This window comes from Bombina bombina, chromosome 1 (genome assembly GCF_027579735.1).
Source record: "Bombina bombina isolate aBomBom1 chromosome 1, aBomBom1.pri, whole genome shotgun sequence".
Taxonomy (NCBI): Eukaryota; Metazoa; Chordata; class Amphibia; order Anura; family Bombinatoridae; genus Bombina; species Bombina bombina.
The window spans coordinates 1200426574-1200452129 of NC_069499.1; the positions used below are offsets into that span (position 1 = coordinate 1200426574).

At 39.8% G+C, this 25556-nt stretch overlaps 1 protein-coding gene across 1 annotated transcript in view; it reads right to left on the reverse strand.

The window, feature by feature from the left end:
- Positions 1–3420: 3420 nt before the first annotated feature.
- NGFR (nerve growth factor receptor) overlaps positions 3421–25556 on the reverse strand; it is a 103543-nt gene continuing 81407 nt past the window's right edge. Inside the window, exons 5-6 of the mRNA XM_053700165.1 lie at positions 18224–18372; positions 3421–6250 (exon numbers count right to left, since the gene is read on the reverse strand). Coding sequence (XP_053556140.1) covers positions 5952–6250; positions 18224–18372 — 448 coding nt within the window. The 3' untranslated portion in view covers positions 3421–5951. The remainder of the gene's footprint in view (positions 6251–18223; positions 18373–25556) is intronic.

Sequence of the window (25556 nt, forward strand, 5' to 3'; positions counted from 1 at the left end):
ATGCCACAGACTGCTGGATATGCTCTCATGTTCCTGACAATCATAAAGAAATCCCTTTAATAGGTGTACCAATATCAATGAATGATTTAAATGTGACAGATTACAGCTATGATGTTCAAATAGATATAAATCACTCTGTTCATAATGCTCTCTCAGACCAAGGTACATACTTAGAACTTGCTGGTATAATTTCTACACCTACAATGTGTCTAGGGCCAATGTATGTCAATCAAATAGCCAACATAAGGGGTTACATAGTCAGTTTGCCCAAGGTATAAGTTGGGGAAACAGATTGTAGAAATGCTACCTTAACATTTAAAATGGAACCTAACAAAGCGCCATGTGATTCAGTAAATGTTTTTGTTCAAAGTTAAAAGCTTTGTGTGCCCCCAGGTGTACCTGTCCTGAACAGACAGACAATAGTGACTGGAACTGTCAAACTCAGTTATATCACAATATGGTATGGTTTCAACTATGGCTGTGAAAACATGGTAAGATGATTCCAAGGGGTCTATTTATGTAGGTGCGGACAGACATGATCTGCTATAGCGAATCATGTCCGCCGCACATCTATAAATGCTGACAGCATATGCTGTCGGCAATTATCATTGCACCAGCAGTTCTGGTGAAATGCTGGTGCAATACCGCCCCCTGCAGATTGGCCGCTAGCAGGGGTGTCAATCAACCCGATCATAATCGATCGGGCTGATTGCTGTCCGCCATCTCAGAGGAGGCAGACGAGTAAAGGAGCTTAGGACCGCTGCTTCTTAACTTCCGCTTTAGTCAGAAATGAAGCAGAGAGGGTCGGTAGCAGCATCCACTGCTTCATAAATAGACCACCCAAGGGTCTTGAAACAAGGACTCTATTACATTGGTAACAAAGCCTACTCATGGCTTTCCATGGGAGCATGGGGTAACTGTACCATAGGAAGAGTTGTATCAGCCATTAGAACACGCTTAAATATTTCCGTGTTTGAAACATCCCTAGGGGAAATAAGGTATAAGCAAGAATTATTCTCATCTGCAGATAAAGCCTGGATGTGGTTACCTGCATGGACAGGTTGGGGAATTGAGCTAGCAAATAGAATGAATAAATATGCTAGTATCATGGATGGGATTATTAATGAGACTACAAGTTCTATACATGCCCTTAATGAAAAGTTAGCCCAAGACTGCTAGTATCATGGACGGGATTATTAATGAGACTATAAGTTCTATACATGCCCTTAATGAAGAGTTAGCCCAAGTTAGAAAAGTGGCTCTGCAGAGTAGAATGGCTCTTGATTACATACTTGCTATTGAGGGGGGGGGGGGTCACATGTGCTATTATTGGCTCAGAATGTTGCACCTGGATGTAGGATTCCCATGACCCCATAGAGGCACACATGAACAAAGTAAAAGAGTTACAACAAAAATCTAGAGATCTATCTAAGGAGGGATGGAACCCATTCTCCTGGATGGGATCCATTGGAACCTGGTTTAACAATAGGCTTACAAATCTTTTAAAACCCATTGTGGTAGTTATATGATTAATTTTGATGTGCCTAATTGTCTGGAAATTGTTAATGATTTGTGTTTTTCATTGCAGCAAAAAGATGAAGATACCTATTGTTTAGGGAGATGATACAACAGCCACAGAGATGACCATCTGATAACCTAGCTCAGCTACCTTCCTCCCCTGCAGACCCTCCAGTCATTCTAGGAGACAGGTGGAAGATCTCATCTCTGCAAGGGGGTCCCACAATTGCACCTCATCAGCTTTGGGTCTACTACAGGATTTAGACCTAGGCCTTTGACGGGATGCAGTTCTGGCTGCTGTTGTTATCTGAATAGATAGAGATTGCATATTTTGTGTTTGTGCGTTACCAATAAAGATGTGTGAATGCTTAGAGGAAATGGTCACTATGTAGGCAGTCTGGAATGGATGCCCGGCATCCCACTGTCTATGCAGCTTATCTGTATATTCAGTGATATACAGTCTGCCTAAGGGGTCATTTTCAGGTTAGTTAGTCAAATGAGAAACACAAAGTAATAAAGGCGTGATAATAAACGCAAGCTAATAGATAAATATATGTGATAATAAAATTATCAAAAGGGTGAGAAATGTTAGAGAAAAATATTTAACTCTGCCATTTTGCCCTGTGCTTTATATTAAATTGATGCTTATAGCTTTAAGAACAATACACTTTCTTGTTAGTTCAGCTTTTGTTGTGCTTGCAAAAATATAAACTTCTAGCTAAGTAAAAACCACCCAAGTGTTGTATGGATGAGATACGAAGACCATGCGGAAACAGTTTAACTGAGAAACGCGTTGCACTGTTTCTCCACAAGACATAACTTTTATTGGCACTAACATGAGTGGTATATTTTTATAACTTTTTTAATAAAAATTTTTTAACTTTACCAACTCTATGTGCTGTGTATGGTCTATTGCTACGCTACTCTTAGGGTGAGAATCCCTAAACCCAGTATCCTGCCCTCATACCCTGTTGGTATACAGTTTGGGTTTGATGACCCCCTGTATTTTGGAGCTATCCTGGATCAGCTAGCTGGACTGCTGTAGAAATCCAGCCTGTCTCTATAGGCATAATTGATTGCCTTTTATACATGTGAGTACCCTGTGTTCATTTCTTGTCAGAAGTTTATAAGATCCACCATTGATCTGCACCATTGGCGCCTCTATCTATTATTTTTTTCTAACAGATTGCCTTTCATTGGATGTCGTTAGAGAGATGCCTCTGGATCAGCTAGCTGGACTGCTGTAGAAATCCAGCCTATCTCTATGGGCATAATTGATTGCCTTTTATACAAGTGAGTACCCTGTGTTCGTCCTGCATCAGCAGCATATAAGATTCACCATTGATCTGCACCATTGGCGCCACTTTCCGTTGTGTTTTTTTCTAACAGTTGAGCTAAACCAATGAGCACAAATTTTGTTTGCACTTGAGCGAACGCATTTAATTTAAACTTGTATGCACACGTTTGGCATGGTCGTGATATTGCGTATTGCAACTTGAGCAAACAATAGCGTGCCACTTGTAATTTTGTCCTTTATGGGGAAATACATTATGAGTTTAATCTCCATTTTTATGCTACATAGTTACACCCCATTTCGAAATGTAAAATGTAATGTTTATACTAAACAAATCTGTCAAGCAATATTTTTTTAAAGTAGGGATTTAGCACACTTAATAAAATAAACCTCTAATTCTTGGGATCAAGATTTAGACTCACCCATAAGATTTTCCCAATAAGAAACAGCTTTAAGATCATTACTGGTGTGTGTTATATTTATACAGTTTAGGGAGTTCCCGATTTTAAATCCCACAGTATATTTTAAGAAAAAAAACAAAAAACAAAACATAATCATACCCAGAAGCAAATAACACAATACTGAATACAAATAAAAACCATGAAATATTCTCTGTAATAATTATAATCATTTTGTAATTGTCAGTCAAATTATTTTACACAGGTCGTAGGGGTTTGGGGGAAGTTAAGAATTGGTTCTATCACAGAATAAAACATTAAATATTTACAGTTTCAACAAAATAAACGCAGGAAACGCCAAAAGGTAACAAAAATAACCAAAAAAACTGTCATATTTTTATACATTTATAAAAAAGTGCTCTAAAAAATTATTTTCAAAATAGCAGAAAACACTGCAGTTGTTACAGAAAACAACAGAATTTTTAAAAGAAAGGCACATTTTTCTTTAAAAAAAAAACATAATTTTAACTAGGCCTGCCAAGACCTCATCGTTTGTGGGAAAGGTTAAGTGCTTGCCCAGTGTCGGTGACCTGTGACCTCGGCATCAGCATGACGGTCAAAATTATTTAATCACAGCCTAATTCCATGAGTTAAACTAGAACACTCTCAAGTTAAAATGTTCTTTTAGAACTTTGGCTTTAAGGAGATATTAACAGGACTCCTGTAGAGGCTAATACTGCAGTACAGTGTTATTGTGCAATAGGAAGATCTTTAGTCAGTGAGGTTTAATATAGAACAATAGGGAGGATTATTTGTAGCAATATATGTTATATGGAGAGTATATATGGGACATTAGGAATTATAGGATAAGTTATTATGGAGTTAAAGGAAGGGTTATATGGGTCTATAAAATGGTTTCCTAAAAAGCAATAGGAGTCATATGGAGGGGCTATACTGACTAATAGGGAAAGTCTATATGGACCAATAAGAGGGGTAGATAGTTCCCTATATGAAAAGAGCTATTTGGGACAATGGTAAGGATAGGTTTTAAAGAACAATTAAAAGAGATGTAGTTGTAACAAACAACAATAGGTCATAGTCAAGGATATATACAAGACAAGGAAATGGCTTTAGGATCAATCCAGCTAATCATTTGCTCCATAAAATAAACTATACCAAAGTTTCCCTTTTTTCATGATCTAGTTAATCCTCATACAATACCATCAGCTGCACAAAAGCAGACACAAATATGCACAAAGTTCAGCTATATCAGCCCTAGGGATCTGTAAATGTTGCAGAGTGTCTTTCCTAAAAACAGGGGGCACAGTGATAGGAGTATTACCCTGTTACATCATTACTCACTAGTATCTGGTCACTACTTTTGCTCATCATCCCGGGTTTTCCGGGTCTTTAAATCCCTGAGTGTCTCAAAGGCTGGAGGTATTAAAGATGGCCATCAGTTGAGTCACTCTCATCAACCTTTTTGTTGGTAGAAGGCATAGAAAGATATGGCAGTGGAAGTATTAAGAATTGTATAGTAAGACTTGAAGTATTTTGTGTAAAGCATGATGATGTTTTAAAGACTATACTTTTTTATACTATTTGTGGCACAAAATGTCACATGATAACTGTTGGTTGTGTGCTAACCTATGTGAAACTTGTCATATGTATGTTACACACATTTGGGTTAAGGTGTGCATGTGACACAACATTCAGTGACTGTGTGTATCGAGTTACTCATATTCTATGAACACATTTGAAATACAGTGCACTTCCTGTTTTTACGTACCAAATGTTCATTTTCATAACTAAAGTTACCTTAAATGTACATGAAATTCATATCAATATTATGTGACATAATCAGTGCTTTGTGTTATGACTGTGCAATGTATTTAATTAGCACCACAGGATTTCAAACATGACCCCGTACTTAACATTTAGTTTCTGCCATTTCAGAAACATTGGTAATAAAGTGAATATTTTACCCAAACGTTTCAGTAAATATGAAAAAATCATAGAGGACCATTTTATCAACTTATGTGGGCCAGTGAAAAATACATTCGTTGAATGTGTAGGCGACATCATATACTTGGGTGACATCACCATTTTGCTGCCAGTTTGGAATATACACATAGGACACCTTTCAGTGCAGAGTACATTGTAAAAGTGTTAAGGATTAGCAAGGGACACATTCATAGTGTCCACAACACAATCTAAAACTGTGACAATCTTTGGAGTGTGTGATACAGTCTAAGTGCATAAGTGACATAACCTTCAGGGCACAACAACTGCATGATCATTACCCTGTTATGCCATACAGCCCACAAATTCCCTTAAAATGTCCCTTTAAGGTGGTAGATACTTTGAGTTCTATGGTCAAAGCAGAGGCCTAAAAAAATAAGAGGAAATGCAGAAGATAAAAAGGTTTGAGGAAGGGAGCAGTGGGATGTACCCTTAGAGTCTTAACAGGGTGTCTGAACATCTGCAGTCCATGATTTCTTATATCAACGTCTTATGGTCTATCATGGTCAGAAGACCTGAAGATGCTGGACACAAGAAGTCTATAGATTACACACCACAATACTGAAAGTAATGCATCAGTGCAGACGGATTGTCCGTTAATACTGGGTAATTGGGGAGGTCTCTGGGATGAGGGCAATCTTTCCTTCACATCTCTATGTGGGATGCTCTATTGTGTGAGTTCCACAAGAACATCTTTCTTCTGTTCAGCCACTTTTCTATCACACTGGAGATGTGGCAGTGGAGTCACTGTACAAGCTCTGAGCGATGTCCTCCCTTTGGATCTTGCGAAGTGCAGTATACAGAGCATCAGTTGTGGCACTGTCTTTGTTGGACCAGTCAGATAACAAAGCTCGTACTGGGAACTCCTCTCTGGTGAAAGAGTCTATGAGTTCATCTTGGTAGCCGAGCTCTCCTGCCAAGCACCTCCATGTCTGCTCCACTGAGCTACTCAGCAGCTTCTCCACCTCCTCTTGTTTGTGTGGTGAAAGGTTGTTGTATAGGTGAAGCTCGTTTTTACCTAAGGAGGGAAAGATTGATTAAATTATACATCATTAGTTCTACTATTCTCTATATTCAACTCTTACAACTATTCTTACTGCACCATATCCTTATCAATACTACATTTGCACCATTTCTATTGGTCAACATAATGTAACTCTTTTTAATTTTATCACATAACCTCTCCCTATATCTATAAATCCACCATGTAACTCCACATATTGACCTCTAAATCATTATTCATGGAATACATATGAGTTAGATTTAGATTTATTTAATAGGACATAAACTTGCAATAAAGAATTTTATTATTCCACCCTCGCAAATGAGTTAAGCACATAGTTAAAGCCAGCAATACACTTCTATTCCAGAGCTGAACATGGCTAGTGATAGGCAGCTACACAACTACGTCACTTGTGATTGGCTCACTGGGTAATGTTCTGCTCATGATTGGCATTGCAATACAGTTCTGAACTAACTATACAGTAAACTCTTTTGCAAGGGTTAAACACATAGATTAGGTGTTGATCACAATCTTGCACTTGTTTTTGGAAGAAAATGATTTCTGAAATGGTTTTGTCCTTGTGTTATTCCAGTAATCACAATGCAAATATGCTTCTGCAGTTAATAACCCTAAAGCTGAAAATTGTTACGTCCTGAAATCAACCGGAAATCATTATCTGTGTGGTTAGTCTCTCGATTTTGTAATTCAAAAATGAAATGTGCAAGGTTAATAGCAAACAAAATGGGGAGTTCTGGGGTTAAGCAATTACATCACAGATTGAAGGGCCTATATGTTGGTTGATACTAATAAGTGACGTGTGTGCTAGTAACTTCTTGTGCTCTGAACATATGGAGTATGTCTTTTTTAAGGGATTTGAACAGGGGCATTATTAGTACAGTGGGCATGTGTGTTTGTTGTTATTACCTTATGAAATTTGATTGTAATCAGTAAAAGAGAACTGATACATGTTAAAGGGACAGTAAAACCCCTTGTAATTACGAGAACATGTTGTTTTGCTGTAGAATAACATATCAGTCTTAACATTTTAAAACAAATGACATCCTTTTTACTGCAATTGTTTATCAGTAGCTAAACTCCATTCACCATTTGCCTTATTTGGTGGAGCCAATCTGGGTTTTAGTCTGCAGACAACAATGCTAGTCACAGTTATAAAGTTAGTATAAAGTACTTTGTTTTGCAGTTTTATGAGTTAAAGCCAATTATTAAAAGGTATGTAGTAGGGTTAGCCTTGATAAGTCAGCAGGGAGCTTTTCATGTTTGTGAAGAAGGAATTGCTTAATTTTCAGAGCTAAATTACATAAAAGGGGCAAAAAATTAATGAAAATATAATGCAAAGTTGCTTCATTATGCTTATCTAAACATTTTATTTAAAATATCCAGGGATTTACTGTCGCTTTAAGTAAACTGACATTTTTCACCAAAACAATAATGTAAAAAGTACTTCCAATAAACAATAGCTGATTGCTATAACATCTGCAGATCATTCTCAATCCCATTGTTATATATGCCAGCAATAATGCATTAGAGCAGTTTATTACTTTAAAGTGACAAGAAACCCCAAATGTTTATTTCTTCTATAAGGTACGACGAGTCCACGGATTCATCCTTTACTTGTGGGATATTATTCTCCTGCTAACAGGAAGTGGCAAAGAACACCACAGCAAAGCTGTCTATATAGCTCCTCCCTTAACTCCACCCCCCAGTCATTCTCTTTGCCTACTCTAAGTACTAGGAAGGGTAAAGTGAAAGAGGTGATAAAATGTTAGTTTTTATTTTCTTCAAGCAAGAGTTTTTTATTTTAAATAGTACCGGTGTGTACTATTTACTCTCAGGCAGCAGATGGATGAAGACTTCTGCCTGGAGGCTGATGATCTTAGCATTTGTCACTAAGATCCAGAGCAGTTCCCACAGAATGGCTGAGGGGTACAAGAAACTTCAGTGTGAGGAACGTTTTCATGCTATATAGCAGTGAGGTATGTTCAGTCATTTTTTCTGGAACGACTGTTATTTCAGAAAGGTTGACAGTATCCCCATGAGGGTAAGGGTAAGCAGTAATCCTAAGAGATATAGAAGGGTATTACTAGGCTTGCATAAGGGGCTAATAAAAAATGGTTGACACTGAGTTTGACTGTTTTGGGGGCAAACGTTTTGTGAACTGTGAGTGCTGTTAACTTTTTTTTGGGCAATATCGTTTTTTGGAAACTTTATTGAGGGTACACTTTGGCTTCATTTTGGGTCTCAGAATCCACATGGCTAGTTTGGAACCGCTCTGGTGCGGTTCATTTAGGCTGACAAAACATCGAGTGAGATGGGCGGGGACTATTTTCGCGCCTCAGATGTGCAGTTGTATTTACAAAGCAAGCAGCAAGCTCCAACTCCGGAGGGCCCTTGTGGAAGTGTTGGGCCAAATTGAAGCTTTAACCCCATTTTTCCAATCCCTGAGGGCAGGTAGGCGCCACAGCAGGGCTGTGGCGAGATGCAGGGGGTGTTTTTTTATGGATTTAGGCTTATTAACTATCCGGTTTTCACAATAAAGGGTTAAGTGTTTCTTTTTCTTGTGGGGCAAACTTAACTGCATAAATTGAATCTTATATAAAAAATTTGAAACGATTGGTGTATTTTAAAGCAGTTTTGCAGAACGTGTATGCTTTTTTTTCTCTTAAAGGTGCAGTACCGTTTTTTAAGATTGTTATTTTTTCACTAAATAAAGTGTTTTCAAGCTTGTTTGTGGTCATTACTAGCCTGTTCAACATGTCTGACATTGAGGAAAGTCAATGTTCAATGTGTTTAGAAGCCATTGTAGAACCCCCACTTAAAATGTGTCCCTCATACACTGAAAGGGCAATAAATTGCAAAGAACATATTTTAGCTAATAAAAGTATGTTTCAAGATGATTCTCAGTCAGAAGGGAATCAGGTTATGCCATCTAATTCTCCCCAAGTGTCCCAACCTTTAACGCCCGCACAAGCGACACCAAGTACTTCTAGTGCGTCTAATTCTTTCACCCTGCAAGATATGGCCGCAGTTATGAATCCTACCCTCACAGAGGTTTTATCTAAGCTGCCAGGGATGCAGGGGAAGTGAAATAGGTCTGGTGTGAGAGTAAATACTGAGCCCTCTGATGCTTTATTAGCCATATGCGATGTACCCTCACAATGTTCTGAGTTGGGGGTAAGGGATTTGCAGTTGTGCTTTCAAAGATCCTATGGATAAAAAATTAGAGGGTCTCCTAAAGAAAATATTTATTCATCAGGGTTTTCTTCTGCAACCTATAGCATGCATTGTTCCTGTAACTACTGCAGCTGCTTTTTGGTTCGAGGCTCTGGAGGAGGCTCTTCAGGTTGAGACCCCATTAGATGATATTCTGGATAGAATTAGGGTTCTCAAGCTAGCTAATTCTTTCATTACAGATGCCGCTTTTCAACTGGCTAAATTAGCGGCAAAGAATTCAGGTTTTGCCATTTTAGCGCGTAGAGCGTTATGGCTTAAGTCCTGGTCTGCTGACGTGTCATCAAAAGCTAAGCTTTTAGCCATCCCTTTCAAGGGTAAGACCCTATTCGGGCCTGAACTGAAAGAGATCATTTCAGACATCACTGAAGGAAAAGGCCATGCCCTTCCTCAGGATAAGACAAATAAGATGAGGACCAGACAAAATAATTTTCGTTCCTTTCGAAACTTCAAAGGTGGTCCCTCTACCTCCTCCCCTGCTGCAAAGCAGGAGGGGAATTTTGCTCAATCCAAGTCAGTCTGGAGACCTAACCAGACTTGGAACAAAGGTAAACAGGCCAAGAAGCTCGCTGCTGCCATCAAGACAGCATGAAGGGATAGCCCCTGATCCGGGACCAGATCTAGTAGGGGGCAGATTTTCTCTCTTTGCTCAGGCTTGGGCAAGAGACATTCAGGACTCCTGGGCTTTAGAAATCGTAACCCAGGGGTATCTTCTGGATTTCAAAGATTCTCCTCCAAGGGGGAGATTACATCTTTCTCGATTGTCTGTAAACCAGACAAAAAGAGAGGCATTCTTACACTGTGTAGAAGACCTATATACCATGGGAGTGATCTGCCCAGTTCCGAAAACAGAACAGGGGCAGGGGTTTTACTCCAATCTGTTTGTGGTTCCCAAAAAAGAGGGAACCTTCAGACAAATTTTAAATCTCAAGATCCTAAACAAATTCCTCAGAGTCCCATCCTTCAAGATGGAGACCATTCGGACTATTTTACCAATAATTCAGGAGGGTCAATATATGACCACAGTGGATTTAAAGGATGCGTATCTGCACATCCCTATCCACGAAAATCATCACCAGTTCCTCAGGTTCGCCTTTCTGGACAAGCATTACCAGTTTGTGGCTCTTCCCTTCGGCTGACCACAGCTCCCAGAATTTTTACAAAGGTGCTATGGTCCCTTCTGGCGGTTCTAAGGCCGCGCTTCATAGCAATGGCGCCTTATCTGGACGATATCTTAATTCAGGCGTCAACTTACCAACTAGCCAAATCTCACACGGACATCATGTTGGCTTTTCTAAGATCTCACGGGTGGAAGGTGAACATAAAAAAGAGTTAACTTCTCGCCCTCACGAGAGTTCCATTCCTGGGAACTCTGATAGATTCGGTTGACATGAAAATTTTTCTGACGGAGGTCAGGAAATTAAAGATTTTAACCACCTGCCGAGCTCTTCATTCCATTTCTCGGCCTTCCGTGGCTCAGTGTATGGAGGTAATCGGACTAATGGTAGCGGCAATGGACATAGTTCCATTTGCTCGCTTGCATCTCAGACCACTGCAACTATGCATGCTCAATCAGTGGAATGGGGATTATGCAAATTTATCTCCTCAGATATATCTGGATCAAGAGACCAGAGACTCTCTTCTTTGGTGGTTGTCACAGGATCATCTGTCTCAGGGAATGTGTTTCCGCAGGCCAGCATGGGTCATAGTGACGACGGACGCCAGCCTATTGGGCTGGGGTGCAGTCTGGAATTCCCTGAATTCACAGGGTGTGTGGAGTCAGGAGGAGGCTCTCCTCCCGATAAATATTCTAGAACTGAGAGCGATATTCAATGCGCTTCAGGCGTGGCCTCAGCTGGCTTCGGCCAGATTCATAAGATTCCAGTCGGACAATATCACGACTGTAGCATATATCAATCATCAGGGGGGAACAAAGAGTTCTCTAGCGATGATAGAAGTTACCAAAATCTATCAGCAATCTATATCCCAGGAGTGAAGAACTGGGAAGCGGATTTTCTAAGTTGTCAGACTTTTCATACGGGGGAGTGGGAACTCCATATGGAGGTGTTTGCACAATTGACTCATCAATGGGGCACACCAGAATTGGATATGATGGTGTCTCGTCAGAACGCCAAACTTCCTTGTTACGGGTCCAGATCACGGGATCCTCAAGCAGTACTGATAGATGCTCTAGCAGTACCTTGGTCGTTCAACCTGGCTTATGTGTTTCCACCATTTCCTCTCCTCCCTCGTCTGATTGCCAGAATCAAACAGGAGAGAGCTTTGGTGATTTTGATAGCACCTGCGTGGCCACGCAGGACTTGGTATGCAGACCTGGTGGACATGTCATCTCTACCACCATGGACACTGCCACGGAGACAGGACCTTCTCATTCAAGGTCTGTTCCAACATCCAAATCTCGTTTCTCTGCGGCTGACTGCCTAGATATTGAACGCTTGATTTTATCTAAGCGGGGATTCTATGAGTCGGTCATAGATACCTTGATTCAGGCTTGAAAGCCTGTCACTAGGAAAATTTATCATAAGATATGGCGTAAATATCTTTATTGGTGTGAATCCAAAGGCTACTCATGGAGTAAGATCAGGATTCCTAGGATTTTGTCCTTTCTCCAAGAAGGATTGGAGAAGGGGTTATCAGCTCGTTCCCTAAAGGGACAGATATCTGCTTTATCAATTTTACTACACAAGCGTCTGGTAGATGTTCCAGACGTTCAGTTGTTTTGTCAGGCTTTAGTTAGAATCAAGCCTGTGTTTAAATCTGTTGCTCCGCCATGGAGTTTGAATTTAGTTCGTAAAGTTCTTCAAGGGGTTCCGTTTGAATCTATGCATTCCATAGATATTAAGCTTCTATCTTGGAAAGTTCTGTTTTTAGTCGCTATCTCTTCGGCTCGAAGAGTTTCTGAAATATCTGCATTGCAATGCGACTCGCCTTATCTTGTTTTTCATTCTGATAAGGTGGTTTTGCGTACCAAACCTGGATTCCTTCCTAAGGTTGTTATTAATAAGAATATTAATCAGGAAATTGTTGTTCCTTCCCTGTGTCCTAATCCTTACTCTAAGAAGGAGCGTCTGTTGCACAACTTGGATGTGGTTCGTGCTTTGAAGTTTTACTTGCAAGCGATCAAAGATTTCCGTCAAACATCCTCTTTGTTTGTTGTCTATTCTGGAAACGTAGAGGTCAAAAAGCTACTGCTACCTCTCTTTCTTTTTGGCTGAAAAGCGTCATCCATTTGGCATACGAGACTGCTGGACAGCAGCCTCCTGAAAGAATTACAGCTCACTCTACTAGAGCGGTGGCTTCCACATGGGCTTTTAAAAATAATGCTTCTGTTGAACAGATTTGTAAGGCTGCAACTTGGTCGTCGCTTCATACCTTTTCCAAATTTTACAAATTTGATACTTTTGCTTCTTCGGAGGCTATTTTTGGGAGAAAAGTTCTTCAAGCAGTGGTGCCTTCTGTTTAGCCATCTGTCTTGTCCCTCCCGTTCATCCGTGTCCTATTGCTTTGGTATTGTATCCCACAAGTAAAGGATGAATCTGTGGACTCGTCGTACCTTATAGATGAAAAGTAAATTTATGCTTACCTGATAAATTAATTTCTTCTATGGTACGACGAGTCCACGGCCCGCCCTGTCATTTTAAGACAGATTATATTTTTTTGATTTTAAACTTCAGTCACCTCTGCACCTTTTAGTTTTCTCCTTTTTCTTCCTGTACCTGCGGTCAAATGACTGGGGGGTGGAGTTAAGGGAGGAACTATATAGACAGCTCTGCTGTGGTGCTCTTTGCCACTTCCTGTTAGCAGGAGGATAATATCCCACAAGTAAAGGATGAATCCGTGGACTCGTCGTACCATAGAAGAAATTAATTTATCAGGTAAGCATAAATTTACTTTTTATGCTTCAGAAAGAGCATGCAGTTTTAAACAACTTTGTCACTGAATTCTGCTATCAAATTCTCTTTGTTTTCTTGGTATCTTGTTCAAAAGCAGGGAGGAAGGCTCAGGAGCATGCACAAGTCTGCAGCACTATATATCAGCAGTTTTTAAAGAACTATCCATTTTCAAGAACACTATATGGCAACACTATTTCCTGCCATGTTGTGTTCTAAACACCTACCCAGGTATATCTTCAAAAAATAATATCATGGGTACGTTGCAAATTTGATATCAGAAATAAATTGGAAACGTTTTAAAAAGTGTCTGAATAACAAAACAAAAAAATATTGGATTTCATATCCCTTTAATGACTGCATACACATCAACAATTAAACATTTATTATTGGCTGCACACACAGGAAAGCAAAGAAAAAAGCATTAAGCTTTCAGGCAAAAAGAGAAACAAAATTTAATATTGCGTTGGCATTAAATCAATTTTGTAAACTTATTCAGAGAGAATGTCATAATTTCTGAAAGAACATATTACAGGGATGCCTAAAGATATCTGACAAGATCCCACATGTCTTCTATAAAAAGTCAGGTTGCTGAATTTGGGAGTATTATGTTTTTATTTTAAGTCCCTTCGCATTGGCATGCTTAAAGGGACATGAAACCAATTTTTTTTCTTAATTCAGATAGAGAATACAAATTTTAAAAAAACTTTCCAATTTGCATATATATTCTAATTTGCTTCATTCACTTGGTATCCTTTGTTGGAGACGCAGCAATGCACTATTGGGAGCTAGCTGAATACTTTGGGTGAGCCAATAACATGAGTTACATAAGTGCAGCCACCAGTAGGCAGCTCCTAAGTCTTCCTAGGTATCCTTTTCAACAAAGAATATCCTATATTATAAAAGACAAGAGTTTGTCTGAAGCCGTCATGCGCAGTTCAGACAAACTCTTGCAGCTGATCGCACGCGCACCCACCCGACAGCAGCGCGAGGACCGGGCAGCACAGCTGATCGCGCGCGCAGGGGAGAACCGGGCAGCACAGCTGATCGCGCGCGCAGGGGAGAACCGGGCAGCACAGCTGATCGCCCGCGCAGGGGAGAACCGGGGGGGGGGGAGAGAGAGAGAGAGAGAGAGAGAGAATGAAATATAACACAACACGGCCCGTGTGAACGGGCTTTAGGACTAGTCAAGAGATAAAAAAAAATTAATTGGAAAGTTGTTTAAAATCTCATGCTCTCTCTGAATCATGTAAGAAAATTGGTGTCCCTTTAATGGGTTGTGTGATCTGTCCTTCTAAATAAAAAGTATAGTGGTCTAATTACATTGTAAAAACCTATGTACAAGCTAACGGCTAGATTACGAGTCTTGCGTTATGAGCTGTGTGGTGCTACCGTGTAGTTATCTCTCACCGCTCACTTACCTACAGCGCTGGTATTACAGGTTTTTACAAACCCGGCGTTAAAAGGCAAGAAGTGAGTGTAGAGCAAAATTGTGCTCCATACTGCACTCCAATACCAGCGCTACTTAAGTCAGCGGTGAGCTGGTTGTACGTGCTCATGCACGATTTGCCCATAGACATCAATGGGGAGAGTCGGCTGAGAAAAAGTCTAACACCTGCCAAAAAGCAGCGTAGAACTCAGTAACGCAGCCCCATTGATTCCTATGGGGAAACACATTTTATGTTTACACCTAACAGCCTAACATGAACCCTGAGTCTAAACACCCCTAATCTTACACTTATTAACCCCTAATCTGCCACCCCTGACATCGCCGACACCTATATTATACTTATTAACCCCTAATCTGCCGCTCCGGACATCACCACCAAATTTTATGTTTACACCTAACACCCTAACATGAACCCCGAGTCTAAACACCCCTAATCTTACACTTATTAACCCCTAATCTGCCACCCCCTACATCACCGCCACCTATATTATACTTATTAACCCCTAATCTGCTGCCCCCAACATAACCGACACCTACATTATATTTATTAACCCCTAATCTCCCGCCCCCAATGTCGCTGCAACCAACCTACACTTATTAACCCCTAATCTGCCGCCCCCAATGTCGCCGCCACTATATTAAATGTATTAACCCCTAAATCTAAGTCTAACCCTAACACTCCCTAACTTAAATATAATTTAAATAAATCTAAATAAAATTCCTATCATTACCTAAATTATTCCAATTTAAAACTAAATACTTACCTATAAAATAAACCCAAAGCTAGCTACAATATAACTAATAGTTACATTGTAGCTAGCTTAGGGTTTATTTTTATTTTACAGGCAAGTTTGTATTTATTTTAACTAGGTAGAATAGTTACTAAATAGTTATTAACTATTTAATAACTACCTAACTAAAATAAATACAAATTTACCTGTAACTAAAACCTAACCTAAGTTACACTAACACCTAACACTACAATTACATAAATTTCCTACATTAAATACAATTAAATAAATTAAATAAAATGAGCTAAATTACAAAAAAAAACCCCACTAAATTACAGAAATTAAAAAACAAATTACAGATCTTTAAACTAATTACACCTAATCTAATAGTCCTATCAAAATATAAAAGCCCCACAAAATAAAAAAAACAAAACCTAGCCTAAACTAAACTACTAACAGCCCTTAAAAGGGCCTTTTGCGGGGCATTGCCCTAAAGAAATCAGCTCTTTTACCTGTAAAAAAAAAATACAACCCCCCCCCAACAGTAAAACCCACCATCCGCGCCAGATGTCTTGAAGATGGAGCCGCTCCGCTTCGGAAGGATGAAGATAGAAGATGCCGTCTGGATGAAGACTTCTGCCCGTCTAGAGGACCACTTCTACCCGTCTGGAGGACCACTTCTGCCGGCTTCGTTAAGGATATCTTGCCGCTTGGATGAAGACTTCTCCCAGTAAGTGAATCTTTGGTGGTTAGTGTTAGGATTTTTAAGGGTGTATTGGGTGGGTTTATTTTTTAGGTTAGGGCTTTGGGCAGCAATAGAGCTAAATGCCCTTTTAAGGGCAATGCCCATCCAAATGTCCTTTTCAGGGCAATGGGGAGCTTAGGTTTTTTTTAGTTAGGCTTTTATTTGGGGGGTTGGTTGTGTGGGTGTTGGGTTTTACTGTTAGGGGGGTGTTTGTAATTTTTTTTACAGGTAAAAGAGCTGATTTCTTTGGGGCAATGCCCCGCAAAATGCCCTTTTAAGGGCTATTGGTAGTTTAGTTTAGGATAGGGTTTTTTATTTTGGGGGGGGGCTTTTTTTATTTTGATAGGGCTATTAGATTAGGTGTAATTAGTTTAAAGATCTGTAATTTGTTTTTTTATTTTCTGTAATTTAGTGTTTTTTTGTTTTTGTAATTTAGCTAATTTTATTTAATTTATTTAATTGTATTTAATGTAGGGAATTTATTTATATGTAGTGTTAGGTTAGGTTTTATTTTACAGGTACATTTGTATTTATTTTAGCTAGGTAGTTATTAAATAGTTAATAACTATTTAATAACTATTCTACCTAATTAAAATAAATACAAACTTGCCTGTAAAATAAAAATAAACCTTAAGCTAGATACAATGTAACTATTAGTTATATTGTAGCTAGCTTAGGGTTTATTTTATAGGTAAGTATTTAGTTTTAAATAGTAATGATTTAGTTAATGATAGGAATTTTATTTAGATTTATTTAAATTATATTTAAGTTAGGGGGTGTTAGGGTTAGACTTAGGTTTAAAGGGTTAATAAATTTAGAATAACGATGTTGGGGGCAGCAGATTAGGGGTTAATAAGTATCATGTAGGTGGCGGCGATGTTAGGGGAGGCATATTAGGGGTTAATAATATTTAACTAGTGTTTGTGAGGCGGGAGTACGGCGGTTTAGGGGTTAATATGTTTATTATAGTGGCGGCAATGTCCGGAGCGGCACATTAGGGGTTAAAAATGTTATTATAGTGTTTGCGATGCGGGAGGGCCTCGGTTTAGGGGTTAATAGGTAGTTTATGGGTGTTAGTGTACTTTTTAGCACTTTAGTTATGAGTTTTATGCTACAACGTTGTAGTGTAAAACTCATAACTACTGACTTTAAAATGCGTTAGGAATCTTGTTGGTAGAGGCTGTACCGCTCACTTTTTGGCCTCCCAGGACAAACTCGTAATACCAGCGCTATGGAAGTGCCATAGAAAAAAAGGCTTTACAAACTTTACGTATGTAGGTTTGCGGTAAGGCCAACAAAGTGTGCGGTACACCTATACCTGCAAGACTCGTAATAGGAACGGGTGTAAAAAAGCAGCATTAGGACCTGTTATCGCTGCTTTTTTACCTTAATGCACAACTCGTAATCTAGCCGTAAGTGATTTAACCCTTTTAATAGGGGTTAACATTTTTCTAATGACAGTAACATGCTTATGGGTTTGTCATACACAAGAAAAGGTGTTATAATGGCAGGGAACTGACCAGAATAATAAGACAGAGATTGTGATACAAAGAAAGAGGGTGCTATTGACTAGGAGTGTAGCTGTAATCTTCCTTTTCTAACATATGTAAATAGCCTTAGTCCCTGTGCATGTTTTTTCACCTCTGTTTGTCCCTCCATCATATCCTCTCCTAGTCCTTAATATCATATTTAACAATAGATGTCTTCTTTCCAGCCGGAGTATCCCCTCTTCGTTTGTTGGGTGGCAACTCCTCACTCTTTCCTACGCTGTGTGTTTTCATTTTCCTTTTTAACGTGTGGTTGTCCCTTCTCACCCACAGGGACATGTGTAGATAGATATGTGCTCTCCTCAGCTAGTGTGTGGCCACTACTAATCTTGCATAGGGTCCTCCTAATTCTTACCCAGTGTGTGTCCAGGAGGTTGCTCGGTGGTGCTATCACTATTCACAGATATTCCGCTGTCACTGTGAAGCTTCTCGCCCTCAGGTGATGGGGTCTGATTCACAGGATGACTGTTACCACCCTGCTTGTTCTTTTTACAGCTATTCCACCTGGGTAAAGGAGACAGGTTATAGGTTACACTCTCTTTCAGTCACAGACTAGTCTCTTCCCCAGATTATACTTTCTCCCAGTTATAGACAATACTCCTCCTGGTCATAGACTAAACTCTTCCCCAGAGACCATACTTGTTCCAAGTTTCAAAAGACTCTTCAACCCAGTGAGTGAATATCCTTTATCCCAGTTAAAAGCTATTCTCTCTCCCTGTCACAGGCTATCCCCTCTCCCAGTCACAGGCTATCCCCTCTCCCAGTCACAGGTTATCCTCTCTCCAAGTCACAGGCTATCCTCTCTCCCAGTCACAGGTTATCCTCTCTCCCAATCACAGGCTATCCTCTCTCCCAGTCACAGGCTATCCTCTCTCCCAGTCACAGGCTATCCTCTCTCCCAATCACAGGCTATCCTCTCTCCCAGTCACAAGCTATCCTCTGTTCCAGTTATAGGCTATCCGCTCTACCAGTCATTGACTATACTCTCTATCAGTTACATGCTACTCTCTGTAACAATAATAATAACAAGCTAGTCTTCCAACAGTCACAGCTTATCCTCTCTACCAGTCACAGGCTATCCTCCCTCCCTGTCAAAGGCTACCCTCTCCCCCAGTCATAAGCTATCCTCTCTCCCAGTCACAGGCTATCCTCTCTCCCAGTCACAGGCTATCCTCTCTCCCAATAATAGGCTATCCTCGCCCCCAGTTATAGGTTATCCACTCTCCAAGTCATAGGCTATCCTCTCTCCCAGTCATAGGCTATCCTCTCTCCCAGTTATAGGTTATCCTCTCTCCCAGTCATAGGCTATCCTCCCTACCAGTCACAGGTTATCCTCTCTCCCAGTCACAGGTTATCCTCTCTCCCAGTCATAGGCTATTCTCTGTCCCAGTCACAGGCTATACTCTCTCCCAGCCACAGACTATCCTCTCTCCCAGTTATAGGCTATCCTCTCTCCCAGCTACCGGCTATCCTCTCTACCAGCCACAGGTTATCCTCTCTCCCAGTCATAGGCTATTCTCTGTCCCAGTCACAGGCTATACTCTCTCCCAGCCACAGACTATCCTCTCTCCCAGTTATAAGCTATCCTCTCTCCCAGTCACAGGCTATCCTCTCTCCCAGTCACAGGCTATCCTCTCTCCCAATAATAGGCTATCCTCGCCCCCAGTTATAGGTTATCCACTCTCCAAGTCATAGGCTATCCTCTCTCCCAGTCATAGGCTATCCTCTCTCCCAGTTATAGGTTATCCTCTCTCCCAGTCATAGGCTATCCTCCCTACCAGTCACAGGTTATCCTCTCTCCCAGTCACAGGTTATCCTCTCTCCCAGTCATAGGCTATTCTCTGTCCCAGTCACAGGCTATACTCTCTCCCAGCCACAGACTATCCTCTCTCCCAGTTATAGGCTATCCTCTCTCCCAGCTACCGGCTATCCTCTCTACCAGCCACTGGTTATCCTCTCTCCAAGTCATAGGCTATCCTCTCTCCCAGTCATATGCTATCCTCCCTCCCAGTCATAGGCTATCCTCTCTCCCAGTCATAGGCTATCCTCTCTCCCAGTCATAGGCTATCCTCTCTCCCAGTCATAGGCTATCCTCTCTCCCAGTCATAGGCTATCCTCTCTCCCAGTCATAGGCTATCCTCTCCCCCAATCACAGGCTAACCTCTCTCCCTGTCAAAGGCTATCCTCTCTCCCTTTCACAGGCTATCCTTTCTACCAGTCATAGGCTATCCTCTCTTCCAGTCACAGGCTATCCTCTCTCCCTGTCACAGGCTATCCTCTCTCCCTGTCACAGGCTACCCTCTCTACAAGTCATAGGCTATCCTCTCTCACAGCTACTGGCTATCCTCTCTACCAGCCACCGGCTATCCTCTCTCCCAGTCATAGGCTATCCTCCCTCCCAGTCATAGGCTATCCTCCCTCCCAGTCATAGGCTATCCTCTCTCCCAGTCATAGGCTATCCTCTCTCCCAGTCATAGGCTATCCTCTCTCCCAGTCATAGGCTATCCTCTCTCCCAGTCATAGGCTATCCTCTCTCCCAGTCATAGGCTATCCTCTGTCCCAGTCATAGGCTATCCTCTCTCCCAGCCCAGGCTATCCTCTCTCCCAAACACAGGCTAACCTCTCTCCCTTTCAAAGGCTATCCTCTCTCCCTGTAACAGGCTATCCTTTCTCCCTGTCATAGGCTATCCTCTCTTTCAGTCACAGGCTATCCTTTCTCCCAGTCATAGGCTATCCTCTCTTCCAGTCACAGGCTATCCTCTCTCCCTGTCACATGCTATCCACTCTCCCTGTCACATGCTATCCTCTCTCCCTGTCACAGGCTATCCTCTCTCCCTGTCACAGGCTACCCTCTCTCGCAGCTACTGGCTATCTTCTCTACCAGCCACCAACTATCCTCTCTCCCAGTCATAGGCTGTCCTCTCTCCGAGTTATAAGCTATCCTCTCTCTAAGTCATAGTGTATCCTCCCTCCCAGTCATAGGCTATCCTCTCTCCAAGTCATAGGCTATCCTCTCTCCCAGTCATAGTCTATCCTCTCTCCCAGTCATAGGCTATCCTCTCTCCCAGTCATAGGCTATCCTCTCTCCTAATCATAGGCTATAATATTGTCAGGGTAACTATAGATATCAGTGGACAATACATATACATAAATATATAAATAAATATATATATATATATATATTATGTATATATATATATATATATATATATATATATATATATATATATATATATATATATATATATATTATGTATATATATATATATATATATATATATATATATATATATATGTATATATATATATATATATATAAGATAAAATAAGTATGAAATCTCTCAAATAGTAAGTTTGAGCATAGGCTATCCTCTCTCCCAGTCATAGGCTATCCTCTCTCCCAGTCATAGGCTATCCTCTCTCCCAGTCATAGGCTATCCTCTCTCCCAGTCATAGGCTATCCTCTCCCCCAATCACAGGCTAACCTCTCTCCCTGTCAAAGGCTATCCTCTCTCCCTTTCACAGGCTATCCTTTCTACCAGTAATAGGCTATCCTCTCTTCCAGTCACAGGCTATCCTCTCTCCCTGTCACAGGCTATCCTCTCTCCCTGTCACAGGCTACCCTCTCTACAAGTCATAGTCTATCCTCTCTCACAGCTACTGGCTATCCTCTCTACCAGCCACCGGCTATCCTCTCTCCCAGTCATAGGCTATCCTCCCTCCCAGTCATAGGCTATCCTCCCTCCCAGTCATAGGCTATCCCCTCTCCCAGTCATAGGCTATCCTCTCTCCCAGTCATAGGCTTTCCTCTCTCCCAGTCATAGGCTATCCTCTCTCCCAGTCATAGGCTATCCTCTCTCCCAGTCATAGGCTATCCTCTCTCCCAGTCATAGGCTATCCTCTGTCCCAGTCATAGGCTATCCTCTCTCCCAGCCCAGGCTATCCTCTCTCCCAAACACAGGCTAACCTCTCTCCCTTTCAAAGGCTATCCTCTCTCCCTGTAACAGGCTATCCTTTCTCCCTGTCATAGGCTATCCTCTCTTTCAGTCAAAGGCTATCCTTTCTCCCAGTCATAGGCTATCCTCTCTTCCAGTCACAGGCTATCCTCTCTCCCTGTCACATGCTATCCTCTCTCCCTGTCACATGCTATCCTCTCTCCCTGTCACAGGCTATCCTCTCTCCCTGTCACAGGCTACCCTCTCTCGCAGCTACTGGCTATCTTCTCTACCAGCCACCAACTATCCTCTCTCCCAGTCATAGGCTGTCCTCTCTCCAAGTCATAAGCTATCCTCTCTCTAAGTCATAGTGTATCCTTCCTCCCAGTCATAGGCTATCCTCTCTCCAAGTCATAGGCTATCCTCTCTCCCAGTCATAGTCTATCCTCTCTCCCAGTCATAGGCTATCCTCTCTCCCAGTCATAGGCTATCCTCTCTCCTAATCATAGGCTATAATATTGTCAGGGTAACTATAGATATCAGTGGACAATACATATACATAAATATATAAATAAATATATATATATTATGTATATATATATATATATATATATATATATATATATATATATATATATATATATATATATATATTATGTATATATATATATATATATATACGTTTAGCAAAGATGTGCACTCTCACTTATATGCAACAACCAGGGTGCTAGTGAAATTAGATACAAAATCAGAAACAGACCTTGCACTCGCTGGATTTTTTAACAAACTTTTTTACTTGGCAAAATTAGTGACGTTTCGGGGACAGTGTATCCCCTTCCTCAGACAGTGAATGCTTTAAACTTTGGTGAATTTATACAAACAAATAAATAAATAACCCCTCCCCCCAATTAGCAAAAAAACCCGCCAAAAGTGTTGCTATGGTGACCATATGTCACAAAGTGAACATCGTATATTAATTATAATATAAGCAATCAATGCTATGACAGTGAAGATGATCAAATTAAAAGACCTGTAGCAAAATGAACATGGTAAACAGCTTAACATTTCACAGTACTGGTAATCTTAACATACCCCTAATGTCCGTTATTATCCGGGGAGCCAGCCAATATTGGAAGCCTTATATGTTGTTACCTAGGTGGTCAGGCATAAAGTACACACTCAAAACCTACCATGATGGGAAAACAAACAAAGTTCTAATGTAGATCGCCGTGTACCACGCCACCGCAACATATAACATATAAGGCTTCCAATATTGGCTGGCTCCCCGGATAATAACGGACATTAGGGGTATGTTAAGATTACCAGTACTGTGAAATGTTAAGTTGTTTACCATGTTCATTTTGCTACAGGTCTTTTAATTTGATCATCTTCACTGTCATAGCATTGATTGCTTATATTATAATTTATATACGATGTTCACTTTGTGACATATGGTCACCATAGCAACACTTTTGGCGTTTTTTTTTGCTAATTGGGGGGAGGGGTTATTTATTTATTTGTTTGTATAAATTCACCAAAGTTTGAAGCATTCACTGTCTGAGGAAGGGGATACACTGTCCCCGAAACGTCACTAATTTTGCCAAGTAAAAAAGCTTGTTAAAAAATCCAGCGAGTGCAAGGTCTGTTTCTGATTTTATATATATATATATATATATATATATATATATATATATATATATATGTATATATATATATATGTATATATATATATATATATAAGATAAAATAAGTATGAAATCTCTCAAATAGTAAGTTTGAGCATGCTCATTTTATCACTGACTATATGGCTGTGTATAGCAAATCTTAGATCAGACATAAGATACATTTTTTTTTTACTGATCTAACAACAAAAGGTTAAGGTAAGATTTTGAAGCTCACAGCTCCGCAGGGGCCTAAAAATCAACCAAGCCAGCATACATCATGGAATGAAGGAGCCTAGATGTCTGTGGGAATATCTTTTGAAACTCACTAAGGCCCAGGAAAATAGTGATTAGCACAGACCTGTTAATTACCCCTAGACCTCCACATCTGTACTGGCTAACAGAGACACATGTCTTGCATTGTAACTCTCAAATTCATTTTAAAATACAACTTGTATTTAAATTTCAAGTATAACTGATTCTCAGACTGTATAAATATATATATATCCTGAGAAGAAATGCCTAACAGTAACATATTAGATAAGTGTATACTGGAATTAAATAAATAGCAATACAGTCAATTTTAAAATGTCCAATTTTAATAACCTATTTCTTTATATCTTTTAGGCATCTAATAAGTACACATATAATTGGTATTTTAAATAATATCCTATGTTTTATACACTCAAAAAGAAATATACAGATATGAAATATTAATCTGTATGGGATAGTAATCCAATGTAGATATAATTATATGAAAATGACATATGTTTGCTGATCTCAAGGTATGTATGTCATATTAAGATAATAACTGAGAAAGTAATTGAATCCATGATGAAGGTATTATAATCCTTTTAAATCATTTAATAGAAAATATGATTTTTAAACGCATTTTAATATATTATAAGTGGAATATCTTCACGTTTGGTCTTAAAATGATCAGAAAAAAATGACACTGTGCAGACCATATATGAAACATATAATTTATAAATACAAGAGATTATAATATGTTGGATATAACATTTTAAAGGTTAAATAATTAGACTGTTAGAAATATTTGATGGTGGGGCTGCATTCCTGGGTGTCTGCTGCCACCTATAGATCAGGAACGGTATTACAGCCAAAAGGCATTTGGCTGCTCAGGGAAGCGTTTCTCGAAATAACCTATGAGATGTTCAGATCCAAGGGCGAATCAGGGACAAGCTCCGCAAGGGCGAATCACAGACAGACATTCTGAACGGCCTATCATATCGTTTCACTGATGATTAGAATAAAAAGGGGTGGGATTATATCGCGTGATATAATCCCAGGCAAGAGAGAAAAAGAGCGTCTGCTGCTGAATTTTTGGCTGACAAACTGCTGCCTTGCGATCCAGTCTATTATAAAGCAACCTGGGCCTAATTTTTATACATCTTGCAAAAATTACCTCTTTTAATTTATGAAGTGAAATTGGATTTATCAGAGGAACGCTGGGAATATTGATTTCCTTATTTGGTGATGTATGACTGTTCTATATTTTTAATATTTAAATCAAAGGTATTTGGTAACTATAACTAATTTGCAGTTAGTAATTTTAAAAGGACACTTTGTATTTTAAGCTCATATTCATAGTTCTGTATAGTTTTAAGCTTGTCTTTTGTATGCTAAGTAATTTATCTTTGCAAATATATATATATATATATTTTCGAATTTGTCTTAATTGTAGATAATTAAGAATTTATTTCAGCTTAAATAAATTGGCATATAAACTGTCTGTTTACATTAAGAATATATATAACTTCTGGTGTTTTAATTATAGTTGTATAAAATCATTTATGGGCTAAATAGCTTAAGTATATGTGTCTGGAAGTTAACAAACCATACCGTGGCATCTCATTGTGATATTTAAAAGGCCATAATACGGTATTATGGCCTTTTAAATATCACAATGAGATACCCAAATGTTTAAACACTTGAAAGTGATGCAGTATAGCTGTAAAAAGCTGACTAGAAAATATCACCTGAACATCTCTATGTAAAAAAGAAATATTTTACCTCAAAAGTTTCTCAGTAGCCACATCCCATTGTAAAGGACTTCTAATCAGCATATCAG